Source organism: Lipotes vexillifer, unplaced genomic scaffold (genome assembly GCF_000442215.2).
Source record: "Lipotes vexillifer unplaced genomic scaffold, Lipotes_vexillifer_v1.1 scaffold1518, whole genome shotgun sequence".
Taxonomy (NCBI): domain Eukaryota; kingdom Metazoa; phylum Chordata; class Mammalia; order Artiodactyla; family Lipotidae; genus Lipotes; species Lipotes vexillifer.
In genome coordinates, this window is record NW_006789830.1 from 508,942 (window position 1) to 522,217 (window position 13,276).

Genomic DNA, 13,276 nt, shown 5'->3' on the forward strand with positions numbered 1-13,276 from the left:
AAGTTCCATTTTCCTAGGGCTCTCCTGTTTAAAATACAGGTCTAGATCCCTCGCCATTTCCTGTTTCTCAGAGAACTCACTGTAGCAGAAATGGAACGAGAAGGCAGATACCTTGACTTCCACGTCAGCTTGCCAGTCACCTTGACTCTCTCATTTGTTGTGTTGGTCATGCATTTTGTAGGTATTCTTTGATAGTCTTCTTTTAAGCATTTCTTTTATGTTTAATATTCTTTGTACTGTTTGCAGTCGTGTACAGCTAATCATAGAAATCGGAACACTGTATTCTCCACTCAAGTCCCAGACTTGAGCCGTCTGATTTTTGCAATCCTTTTGTTGTGCCACTTTCACAGTGTTTGAGATCAGCTGTAAATTTTTTCCATTAATTCGGTTGTTTCTGTTTTTACCTCCACTCTTTCTCATTAGTGTTTAGTGTACGTACAGCTGCCTTTCATGGAAGACTTGCGGCAGTACATGTTTTCATCCTTGAAAAATAATAGGAAATGCACTCCCACAGGTGAGTTTATTTCCATTTTGCTCACTGATTGGCTCTAAACACAGATTGTTTGGGGGAAATCACCTGCCTTTAGTCATGGTTTGGGGCTAGGATTTCACAGGGTGGAGTTACAGTTGACCCTTGAACAATGAAGAGGTTAGGGGCACCACTTCCCCCAGTCGGAAGTCCACGTATAGTTTTACAGTTGGCTCTCGGTATCCATGGTTCTATATCTGCAGATTCAACCAATCTCAGATTGTGTAGTAATGTACATATATACTTATAATCCACATATAAGTGTATCTGAGCAGTTCAAACCCACGTTGTTCAAGGGTCAGCTGTAGTTGGAGTCCAGTCACACTCATATATGGTAATGATGAAGGTGATTTTTTTTCCAGTATCAGGGATAGGTTTGCTCCAGACATTGTCTAGTTTCCCCCTTCTGACTTAGAGCTTGTATCTGGGGAGCAGCTTGCTGGAAATGGATGTACATTCTTTAATTGTGAGCAGAAGGTTTGCCCTCTACTGAAGTGAACTGACATGTGGTATCAAACCTGTGACTAGTGTCCTATGTAAAATATGATGTAACTTTAATCAAAAAGTGACAGTGCTGTAGATGCCCTTTTCTCTTTGCCCTTTCTTCGTAGTTTACATTATCAGTCCAAGTCCTGTTCCAGGAGTTACTGGGAGCTTAATGAGAAGAGGTCTTTATTAAGCATCTGGCTGCAAATGTCAGGGTGCTACCCAGAGCGATTCTCACACACACAGATCCTGTCTTCCAGAAATCTCACAGTTTAAGACAGTTATCATAAGATATACCAGTGGGCTGAATGTAGAGAACATACCAAAAAGAACACAGAATGATGAGTAGATGTTTTAGTTGACAAGTTTAAATCTGCATCAGTGTAGGATTAGGGAATTGTGAGGTGAGTCTCAGAACTGGGTGCCCTCTGTACATTGGGAGCAGTGTGCAGGGCAAAAGCTAAGAATCAAATGGGCCCCTAGGCCTTGTATCTTTACCTTCCAGAAATGAGTCTCTCTGCATCACGTGGAACCAGGCATGGACTTGAATGTGTAGAGGGTGCCAGCGTGTTACAGTATTCTGTCTCTTCCTCTTGGTAATTCCAAACTTTAAATGAGAAGAACATTTAAAGAAGAGAACTTTGTTGAGAGATTACCTTATAGATATAAATCACTCAGGATCTAAAACATTAAATATTTTTCGATCTGTTGCTTTATATTGTGTGAGTTCTGTGACATTTTTGTTTGCATTTGCTCCATTGGAAAAACGGATCACTAAAATTGTTTGGCATATTTCCCAAGTCAGCATTTATGTAGGGGTGTGTAATGCCAGCGTAGTCTGGCCTGATACTAGCCTGTCATAGCCGATGGAAATCACCAAATATTCACCCACACAGGTACCACCTGCTTCCTATTACCGGGTGGACCCTGCAGTAGTCAGCTTGAGATGGTGCCTGAAACCTCCCTTGGAAACTCCAAAAATGGGATAGAAATGTCTCATGATAAATATCTGTATGCTCGTTCATTTTGTAGTAGCTGTCCAAAAGGGATATTTGAAAAGGTGAAGAATAGAAGCATAATGAACTTTTAGGAACTGCTTACTCTTTTCCGCCTTTTGCCTAGTGACTGTGAATGATCCCAAAATAGCACTTCGGTTTTAATAGCTGAACTGCCGTATGAATCAGCAGAATGAAAGTTACACGTGGCAGTTTAGGTAGAAGCACTTATTGGGAGAGTTGCCTTTCATCCACATTGCTTTGGGCTGTGTCGTTTTCACTGACTTGGTAGATTTTTATCGGGGAGAACTTGCTTCCTATCTGGTATTAGACATAAAGAAGAGGACGTCATGTTTCTGCTCTCGAGGATCGTTAGAATTTGAATGGAGTTGGGTAAGACATGTATGCAGGACTTTTTTCCAAAGAAGACATACATACATGTGGTTAACAGACACATGAAAAGATGCTCAGCATCACTAATCATTAGGGAAATGCAAATTAAAACCACACCTGTCAGAATAGCTATCATCAAAAAGACAACAAATAACATGTGTTTGCAAGGATGTGGAGAAAAGGGAACACTTGAGCACTGTTGTTGGAATGTAAATTGGTATAGCCACTATGGAAAACAGTATGGAAGTTTCCCAAAAAATTAAAAAATAGAACTACCATATGATCCACCAGTTCTACTTCTGGGTATTTTCCCAAAGAAAACAAAAACATGAACTCAAAAAGATAAATGCATGCCTATGTTCATTGCCACATTATTTACAGTAGCCAAGTTATGGGAGCAATCTAAGTGTCCATCAATAAATGAATGGACAAAGAAGATGTGACACACACACACACACACACACACACACACACACACAGAATGGAGTATTACTTACACATAAAAAAGAATAAAATCTTGCCATTTGCGACAACATGGATGGACCTAGAAGGTATTATTCTAGGTGAAATAAGTTCGACAGGGAAAGACAAATACCATATGATATCACTTAAATGTGGAATCTAAAAAACAAAACAAATGAACAAATAAAACAGAAACAGACTCTTGGATACAGAGAACAAACTGGGGGGTTGCTAGAGTGGAGTGGAGTAAGGGGATGAGTGAAATAGGTGAGGGGGATTAAGAGGTACCAACTTCTAGTTATAAATAAGTCACAGGGATAAAATGTACAGCATGGGGAATATAGTCTATAATATTGTAATAACTTTGTATGGTGACAGATGGTAACTAGACTTATCATGTTGGTCATTTTGTAATGTATAGAAATATTGAATCACTACATTGTACACCTGGAACTAACGTAGTGTTGTAGATCAATTATACTTCAATTTAAAAAAAGATTGAAAAAAAAAGACATGCACGCAGGTCTGTGTGATTAGCGCCATGAGGTTTGTGAGAGGAAAGAACTCATTCTGACTTGGTGTGACTGTAAAGGAATCCACTCACTCTGGTCCAATGGCATCTTCCTGTTAAGTTGGTATACTCTGATACAGGTAATGTGAAATCCTTATAAAGCTAATGCTTCATTTTCAAAGGCATTTTCCTTTTCTTTTTAATGTTATTTTCCTTTGCCAGTTACCAGTTTTTTTAATGTCAACTCAATGAATACTGAGTATTTTGAATTAGCATATGGAAGGTGGGTTTTGTATGGCTCTGGTGCATTTTTCTTGAACAAACTCTTTTGCTTTTGATAGGATATTCCACTATCAAAAGTTCATTAGAGCTGGGAAGTACCTAAAAGACCAGCTACTCTAAATAGCTCTCTTTGCAAATAAGAAAACCTAGGCTCAAGTAAAGAAATGATTTGCATAACTAGAGAGTATTTTTGGCAGGGCCAGGACTGAATATCCTGCCAGTATTGCTGTGAATATCTGTGAATGGAAAGCATTTGTTTTGGAGACTAATGGAGGTAATCATTATTTCCTTTTGCTGCTCTGTTTATCCTTGTCTTAGAGGCGCAGTTGAGTGCTATTGATGCTTTGATTGACTCCATGAGCTTGGTAAAGAAAGATGAAGAGGAGGACACCATTGAAGACTTATTTCCAACCAGCAAAATCCCAAATCCTCAATTTCAGAGATTATTTCAGGTGAGAGAGGAAAGGTGAACCAGTCATACTTTTTTTAGATGAAAGAGAGCTAAGTGAAAAGTTAGGGCAACTGGCTGGTCCCAATCAAGCTGAGGGCTCAGTTGCTCTGTCTATTTAATGGAAGAATAACACCTTTTTCTACCTACTGCAAAAAGATTAAAAAAATACTCTGAGCTTTTAGAAAGAAAGAAGTAAAGTTAGGATGTTTTTAAATTTTTTTCTGGGAGAAGGCTAGATTTTTTTTTTTTTAACAGGAGGGCTAAATAAAAAGCAGATTCTTCTTTTATGCTGTTTACTGGGTTTCTTCCTCTGTTTTATGTGAATGAGGCTTTTCCTTGTTTTTTTTTTTTTAATATCCAAATAGGAGGGGGGTTTTTATGAACTGTGTAATATGTAACCACTATTAGGGAAGAAGTGTTAGAGGTCAGAGAGGTTATAGTATGAACTTATTAAAGAGTAGCTAAAATAAAGAAAAATATAAAATATAAATTTCTGAGTCTTGGTCCAAAGGAATTAGAAGATGGACATTGGATTAAGGGAAGCTGGGTAACTTGACAAGAGAGCTGATTTGTGTGAAGGAAGGGGAGGGATGGACCAAGGATGAAGTGGTAGGGCTATCCCAACCCTGGAATAACCTGGTGAAAGCAGGACATAAGCTTCTCTGAACCCCACAAAGGTGAAAAAAATCACAAGCAGCTTTGCCAGGCAAACTTTTCCCCTTGGGGAATGGAGGGCCTACTGCTGTGGCAGGTGGGGGGAGGCGGGGAGGTGGGAAAGGAGGCTGCATGTTGGGAAGTTCCTTGATTGCCCCTTTTGACTCATTTCTCAAAGCATCCTTAACTAACTCAAGTCCGTGTTAGGGCCTGTTGTGATTTTGAGGGATCTTCTACTCAGAAGAAACTGCCTGGTTTTTTGATGTTTGTAATTTAAAAAAAATCTTTTTTTCTAAAATCAGAACTATGAAGATTAACAGGTCAAGACCTGACTCAGTGAATACTTTCGTATTCTAAGTGTAATCAAGTATAAATTACTTGTATACATTTCTTTGCGGTTTTTGACAAGTGGAATTCAAGACCTGAAGGCCTTTGCCATTTGTAGAGAAGGGAGGAGCAGACTAGTTGGTGTGGAAAGCTTGCAAAAACAGGTCACTATGGTGAAAAGTAGAAACTTCTAATACTTGGCAGATACCAAGGGTAGGTACTATTGTTTTCAACAAATATTTGTTGGATTAATGAACAGATGCAAGCCATAAGTGCAGGCATTGTTATCTTTTTTTTCATTATTATCTTTTAAAGCTTTAAGAACTGGCAACTTTGATTTTTACAACCTACCAACTTTGTTTTCTTTTGTAGGGGAGAGTTTTTCTTTTTTTTCTTTTCTTTTTTTTTTAGCATCTTTTTTGGAGTATAATTGCTTTGCAGTGTTGTGTTAGTTTCAGCTGTGTAGCAAAGTGAATCACCTATATGTATACATATATCCCCATATTCCCTCCCTCTTGCGTCTCCCTCTCACCCTCCCTATCTCACCGATGTAGGTGGTCACAAAGCACCGAGTGAGCTGATCTGCCTATGTGATGCAGCTGCTTCCCACTAGCTATGTATTTTACATTTGGTAGTGTATATATGTCAGCGCTACTCTCTCACTTTGTCCCAGCTTACCCTTCCCCATTCCCGTGTCTTCAAGTCTGTTCTCTACATCTGCATCTTTATTCCTGTCCTGTCCGTAGGTTCATCAGAACCATTTTTAATTTTTAGATTCCATATATATGTGTTAACATACAGTATGTGTTTTTCTTCTTCTGACTTACTTCACTCCGTGTGACAGACTCTAGGTCCGTCCACCTCGCTACAAATAACTCAGTTTCGTTTCTTTTTATGGCTGAGTAATATTCCATCATATATATGTGCCACATCTTTATCCATTCATCTGTCGATGGACCTTTAGGTTGCTTCCATGTCCTGGCTATTGTAAATAGTGCTGCAGTGAACATCGTGGTACATGACTCTTTTTGAATTATTGCTTTCTCAGGGTATACGCCCAGTAGTGGGATTGCTGGGTCATATGGTAGTTCTATTTTTAGTTTTTTAAGGAACCTCCATACTGTTCTCCATATTGGCTGTATCAATTTACATTCCCACCAACAGTGCAGGAAGGTTCCCTTTTCTCCACACCGTCTCCAGCATTTATTGTTTGTAGATTTTTTGATGATGGCCATTCTGACTGGTGTGAGATGATACCTCATTATAGTTTAGATTTGCATTTCTCTAATGATTAGTGATATTGAGCATCCTTTCATGTGTTTGTTGGCAGTCTGTATATCTTCTTTAGGGAAATGTCTATTTAGGTCCTCTGCCTGTTTTTGGATCGGGTTGTTTGTTTTTTTGATATTGAGCTGCATGAGCTGCTTGTATATTTTGGAGATTAATCCTTTGTCAGTTCCTTCGTTTGCAAGTATTTTCTCCCATTCTGAGGGTTGTCTTCTCGTCTTGTTTATGGTTTCCTCTGCTGTGTAAAAGCTTTTGAGTTTCCTCATGTCCCATTTGTTTATTTTTGTTTTTATTTCCATTTCTCTATGTGGTGGGTCAAAAAGGATCTTGCTATGATTTATGTCATAAAGTGTTCTGCCTATGTTTTCCTCTAAGAGTATTATACTGTCTGGCCTTACATTTAGGTCTTTAATCCATTTTGAGTTTATTTTTGTGTATGGCATTAGGGACTGTTCTAATTTCATTCTTTGACATGTAGCTGTCCAGTTTTCCCAGCACCACTGATTGAAGAGGCTGTCTTTTCTGCATTGTATATTCTTGCCTCCTTTATCAAAGATAAGGTGACCATATGTGCGTGGGTTTATCTCTGGGCTTTTTATCCTGTTCCATTCATCTATATTTCTGTTTTTGTGCCAGTACCATACTGTTTTGATTACTGTAGCTTGGTAGTATAGTCTGAAATCTTGGAGCCTGATTCCTCCAGCTCTGTTTTTCTTTCTCAAGATTGCTTTGGCTATTTGGGGTCTTTTGTGTTTCCATACAAATTGTGAAATTTTTTGTTCTAGTTCTGTGAAAAATGCCATTGGTAGTTTGATAGGGACACTGAATCTGTAGATTGCTTTGGGGAGTATAGTCATTTACACAATATTGATTCTTCCAATCGAAGAACATGGTATATCTCTCCATCTGTTTGTATTGTCTTTTTTTTTTTCTCTTTAAAAACTTTAGTGGGCTTCCCTGGTGGTGCAGTGGTTGAGAGTCCACCTGCCGATGCAGGGGACACAGGTTCGTGCCCCGGTCCGGGAGGATCCCACATGCCGCGGAGCGACTGGGCCCCTGAGCCATGGCCGCCGAGCCTGTGCGTCCAGAGCCTGTGCTCCGCAACGGGAGAGGCCACGACAGTGAGAGGCCCACATACCGCAAAAAAAAAAAAAAAAAAAAAAATTAGCAAAATTTATTTGCATACAGAGTGCTCATTAAACTTTTTTTTTGCTTTTTCATTAAAATAGCCCACACCCTCTGTTGACACTGGTTTCTGTTGTTCCAAGTACTTGAAAACAACAAATGGCATTTTCTTAATTAAGAGAATTTTTATTAACACAAGTTGCCTTTGCATGTACAGTCCAGTTTATTGAGGTTTTCTCCTGCGTAGGCTCAGAGTGGGAAGGTCTAATGTTCTGCCTCCTGGCAGGGAAGATGTTTATATCATCTTTAATTTCTTTCATCAGTGTCTTATAGTTTTCTGCATACAGGTCTTTTGTCTCCTTAGGTAGGTTTATTCCTAGGTGTTTTGTTCTTTTTGTTGCAGTGGTAAATGGGATTGTTTCCTTAATTTCTCTTTCTGATTTTTCATTATTAGTGTATGAGAATGCAAGAGATTTCTGTGCATTAATTTTGTATCCTTCCACTTTAACAGATTTATTGATTAGCTCTAGTAGTTTTCTGGTAGCATCTTTAGGATTCTCTATGTATAGTATCATGTCATCTGCAAACAGTGACAGTTTTACTTCTTGTTTTCCAATTTGGATTCCTTTTATTTCTTTTTCTTCTCTGATTGCTGTGGCTAAAACTTCCAAAACTGTGTTAAATAATAGTGGTGAGAGTGGGCAACCTTGTCTTGTTCCTGATCTTAGAGGAGATGGTTTCAGTTTTTCACCACTGAAAATGATGTTGGCTGCGGGTTTGTCATATATGGCCTTTATTATGTTGAGGTAGTTTCCCTCTATACCTACTTTCTGGCGAGTTTTTATCATAAATGGGTGTTGAATTTTGTCAAAAGCTTTTTCTGCATCTATTGAGATGATCATATGGTTTTTCTCCTTCAGTTTGTTAATATGGTGTATCACATTGATTTATTTGCATATACTGAAGAATCCTTGCATTCCTGGGATAAACCCCACATGATCATGGTGTATGATCCTTTTAATGTGCTGTTGGATTCTGTTTGCTAGTATTTTGTTGAGAATTTTTACATCTGTGTTCATCAGTGACATTGGCCTGTAGTTTTCTTTTTTGTGTGACACCTTTGTCTGGTTTTGGTATCAGGGTGATGGTGACCTCATAGGATGAGTTTGGGAGTGTTCCTCCCTCTGCTATATTTTGGAAGAGTTTGAGAAGGATAGGTGTTAGCTCTTCTCTATATGTTTGATAGAATTCACCTGTGAAGCCATCTGGTCCTGGGCTTTTGTTTGTTGGAAGATTTTTAATCACAGTTTCAATTTCAGTGCTTGTGATTGGTCTGTTTATATTTTCTGTTTCTTCCTGGTTTAGTCTCGGAAGGTTGTACTTTTCTAAGATTTTGTCCATTTCTTCCAGGTTGTCCATTTTATTGGCATATAGTTGCTTGTAGTAATCCCTCATGATCCTTTGTATTTCTGCAGTGTCACTTGTTACTTCTTCATTTCTAATTGTTGATTTGAGTCTTCTCTCTTTTTTTCTTGGTGAGTCTGGCTAATGGTTTATCAATTTTGTTTATCTTCTCAAAGAACCAGCTTTTAGTTTTATTGATCTTTGCTATCATTTCCATCATTTCTTGTTCATTTATTTCTGATCTGATCTTTATGATTTCTTTCCTTCTGCTAACTTTTAGGGTTTTTTTGTTCTTCTTTCTCTAATTACTTTAGGTGTAGCGTTAGGTTGTTTGAGATGTTTCTTACTTCTTTTTTTTTTTTTTTTTAACATCTTTATTGGGGTATAATTGCTTTACAATGGTGTGTTAGTTTCTGCTTTATAACAGAGTGAGTCAGTTATACATATATATATGTTCCCATATCTCTTCCCTCTTTGTCTCCCTCCCTCCCACCCTCCCTATCCCACCCCTCCAGACAGCCACAAAGAACCGAGCAGGTTTCCCTGTGCCATGCGGCTGCTTCCCACTGGCTATCTACCTTACGTTTGTTAGTATATATATGTCCATGTCTCTCTCTCGCCCTAACACACCTCACCCTTCCCCCTCCCCATATCCTCAAGTCTGTTCTCCAGTAGGTCTCTGTCTTTATTCCTGTTTTACCCCTAGGTTCTTCATAACATTTTTTTTTTCTTAAATTCCATATATATGTGTTAGCATACGGTATTTGTCCTTCTCTTTCTGACTTACTTCACTCTGTATGACAGACTCTAGATCTATCCACCTCATTACAAATAGCTCAATTTCGTTTCTTTTTATGGCTGAGTAATATTCCATTGTATATATGTGCCACATCTTCTTTATCCATTCATCCGACGACGGGCACTTAGGTTGTTTCCATCTCCGGGCTATTGTAAATAGAGCTGCAATGAACATTTTGGTACATGACTCTTTCTGAATTCTGGTTTCCTCAGGGTATATACCTAGTAGTGGGATTGCTGGGTCATATGGTAGTTCTATTTGTAGTTTTTTAAGGAACCTCCATACTGTTCTCCATAGTGGCTGAACCAATTCACATTCCCACCAGCAGTGCAAGAGTGTTCCCTTTTCTCCACACCCTCTCCAGCATTTATTGTTTCTAGATTTTTTGATGATGGCCATTCTGACTGGTGTGAGATGATATCTCATTGTAGTTTTGATTTGCATTTCTCTAATGATTAATGATGTTGAGCATTCTTTCATGTGTTTGTTGGCAGTCTGTATATCTTCTTTGGAGAAATGTCTATTTAGGTCTTCTGCCCATTTTTGGATTGGGTTGTTTATTTTTTTGTTATTGAGCTGCATGAGCTGCCTGTAAATTTTAGAGATTAATCCTTTGTCAGTTGATTCATTTGCAAATATTTTCTCCCATTCTGAGGGCTGTCTTTTGGTCTTGTTTATGGTTTCCTTTGCTGTGCAAAAGCTTTGAAGTTTCATTAGGTCCCATTTGTTTATTTTTGTTTTTATCTCCATTACTCTAGGAGATGGGTCAAGAAGGATCTTGCTGTGATTTATGTCATAGAGTGTTCTGCCTATGTTTTCCTCTAAGAGTTTGATAGTTTCTGGCCTTACATTTAGGTCTTTAATCCATTTTGAGCTTATTTTTGTGTATGGTGTTAGGGAGTGATCTAATCTCATACTTTTACATGTACCTATCCAATTTTCCCAGCACCACTTATTGAAGAGGCTGTCCTTTCTCCACTGTATATTCCTGCCACCTTTATCAAAGATAAGGTGACCATATGTGCATGGGTTTATCTCTGGGCTTTCTATCCTATTCCATTGATCTATCTTTCTGTTTTTGTGCCAGTACCATACTGTCTTGATTACTGTAGCTTTGTAGTATAGTCTGAAGTCAGGCAGCCTGATTCCTCCAGCTCCATTTTTTGTTCTCAAGATTGCTTTGGCTATTCGGGGTCTTTTGTGTTTCCATACAAATTGTGAAATTTTTTGTTCTAGTTCTGTGAAAAATGCCAGTGGTAGTTTGATAGGGATTGCATTGAATCTATAGATTGCTTTGGGAAGTAGAGTCATTTTCACAATGTTGATTCTTCCAATCCAAGAACATGGTATATCTCTCCATCTGTTTGTATCATCTTTAATTTCTTTCATCAGTGTCTTATAATTTTCTGCATACAGGTCTTTTGTCTCCTTAGGTAGGTTTATTCCTAGATATTTTATTCTTTTTGTTGCAATGGTAAATGGGAGTGTTTTCTTGATTTCACTTTCAGATTTTTCATCATTAGTATATAGGAATGCCAGAGATTTCTGTGCATTAATTTTGTATCCTGCTACTTTACCAAATTCATTGATTAGCTCTAGTAGTTTTCTGGTAGCATCTTTAGGATTCTCTATGTAGAGTATCATGTCATCTGCAAACAGTGACAGCTTTACTTCTTCTTTTCCGATTTGGATTCCTTTTATTTCCTTTTCTTCTCTGATTGCTGTGGCTAAAACTTCCAAAACTATGTTGAATAAGAGTGGTGAGAGTGGGCAACCTTGTCTTGTTCCTGACCTTAGTGGAAATGCTTTCAGTTTTTCGCCATTGAGGATGATGTTGGCTGTGGGCTTGTCATATACGGCCTTTATTATATTGAGGAAAGTTCCCTCTACACCTACTTTCTGCAGGGTTTTTATCATAAATGGGTGTTGAATTTTGTCAAAAGCTTTCTCTGCATCTATTGAGATGATCATATGGTTTTTCTCCTTCAATTTGTTAATATGGTTAATCACATTGATAGATTTGCGTATATTGAAGAATCCTTGCATTCCTGGAATAAACCCCACTTGATCATGGTGTATGATCCTTTTAATGTGCTGTTGGATTCTGTTTGCTAGTATTTTGTTGAGGATTTTTGCATCTATGTTCATCAGTGATATTGGCCTGTAGTTTTCTTTCTTTGTGACATCCTTGTCTGGTTTTGGTATCAAGGTGATGGTGGCCTCGTAGAATGAGTTTGGGAGTGTTCCTCCCTCTGCTATATTTTGGAAGAGTTTGAGAAGAATAGGTGTTAGCTCTTCTCTAAATGTTTGATAGAATTCGCCTGTGAAGCCATCTGGTCCTGGGCTTTTGTTTGTTGGAAGATTTTTAATCACAGTTTCAATTTCAGTGTTTGTGATTGGTCTGTTCATATTTTCTATTTCTTCCTGATTCAGTCTTGGCAGTTTGTGCATTTCTAAGAATTTGTCCATTTCTTCCAGATTGTCCATTTTATTGGCATAGAGTTGCTTGTAGTAATCCCTCATGATTTTTTGTATTTCTGCAGTGTCAGTTGTTACTTCTCCTTTTTCATTTCTGATTCTATTGATTTGAGTCTTCTCCCTTATTTTCTTGATGAGTCTGGCTAATGGTTTATCAATTTTGTTAATCTTCTCAAAGAACCAGCTTTTAGTTTTATTGATCTTTGCTATTGTTTCCTTCATTTCTTTTTCATTTATTTCTGATCTGATTTTTATGATTTCTTTCCTTCTGCTAACTCTGGGGTTTTTTTGTTCTTCTTTCTCTAATTGCTTGAGGTGCAAGGTTAGGTTGTTTATTCGAGATGTTTCCTGCTTCTTAAGGTGGGCTTGTATTGCTATAAACTTCCCTCTTAGAACTGCTTTTGCTGCATCCCATAGGTTTTGGGTCGTTGTATCTCCATTGTCATTTGTTTCTAGGTATTTTTTAATTTCCTCTTTGATTTCTTCAGTGATCACTTCGTTACTAAGTAGTGTATTGTTTAGCCTCCATGTGTTTGTATTTTTTACTGCTCTTTTCCTATAATTGATATCTAATCTCATGGCGTTGTGGTCGGAAAAGATACTTGATATAATTTCAATTTTCTTAAATTTACCAAGGCTTGATTTGTGACCCAAGATATGATCTATCCTGGAGAATGTTCCATGAGCACTTGAGAAAAATGTGTATTCTGTTGTTTTTGGATGGAGTGTCCTATAAATATCAATTAAGTCCATCCTGTTTAATGTATCATTTAAAGCTTGTGTTTCCTTATTTATTTTCATTTTGGATGATCTGTCCATTGGTGAAAGTGGGGTGTTGAAGTCCCCTACTATGAATGTGTTACTGTCGATTTCCCCTTTTATGGCTGCTAGTTTTTGCCTTATGTATTGAGGTGCTCCTATGTTGGGTGCATAAATATTTACAATTGTTATATCTTCTTCTTGGATCGATCCCTTAATCATTATGTAGTGTCCTTCTTTGTCTCTTCTGATAGTCCTTATTTTAAAGTCTATTTTGTCTGATATGAGAATTGCTACTCCAGCTTTCTTTTGGTTTCCATTTGCATGGAATATC

The 13,276-nt window shown here is 37.9% G+C and overlaps 1 protein-coding gene across 1 annotated transcript in view; it reads left to right on the plus strand.

The window, feature by feature from the left end:
* Positions 1-13,276, plus strand: part of XRCC5 (X-ray repair cross complementing 5) — a 106,820-nt gene that overhangs the window by 28,963 nt on the left and 64,581 nt on the right. Inside the window, exons 12-13 of the mRNA XM_007462853.1 lie at positions 424-514; positions 3,977-4,110. Coding sequence (XP_007462915.1) covers positions 424-514; positions 3,977-4,110 — 225 coding nt within the window. The remainder of the gene's footprint in view (positions 1-423; positions 515-3,976; positions 4,111-13,276) is intronic.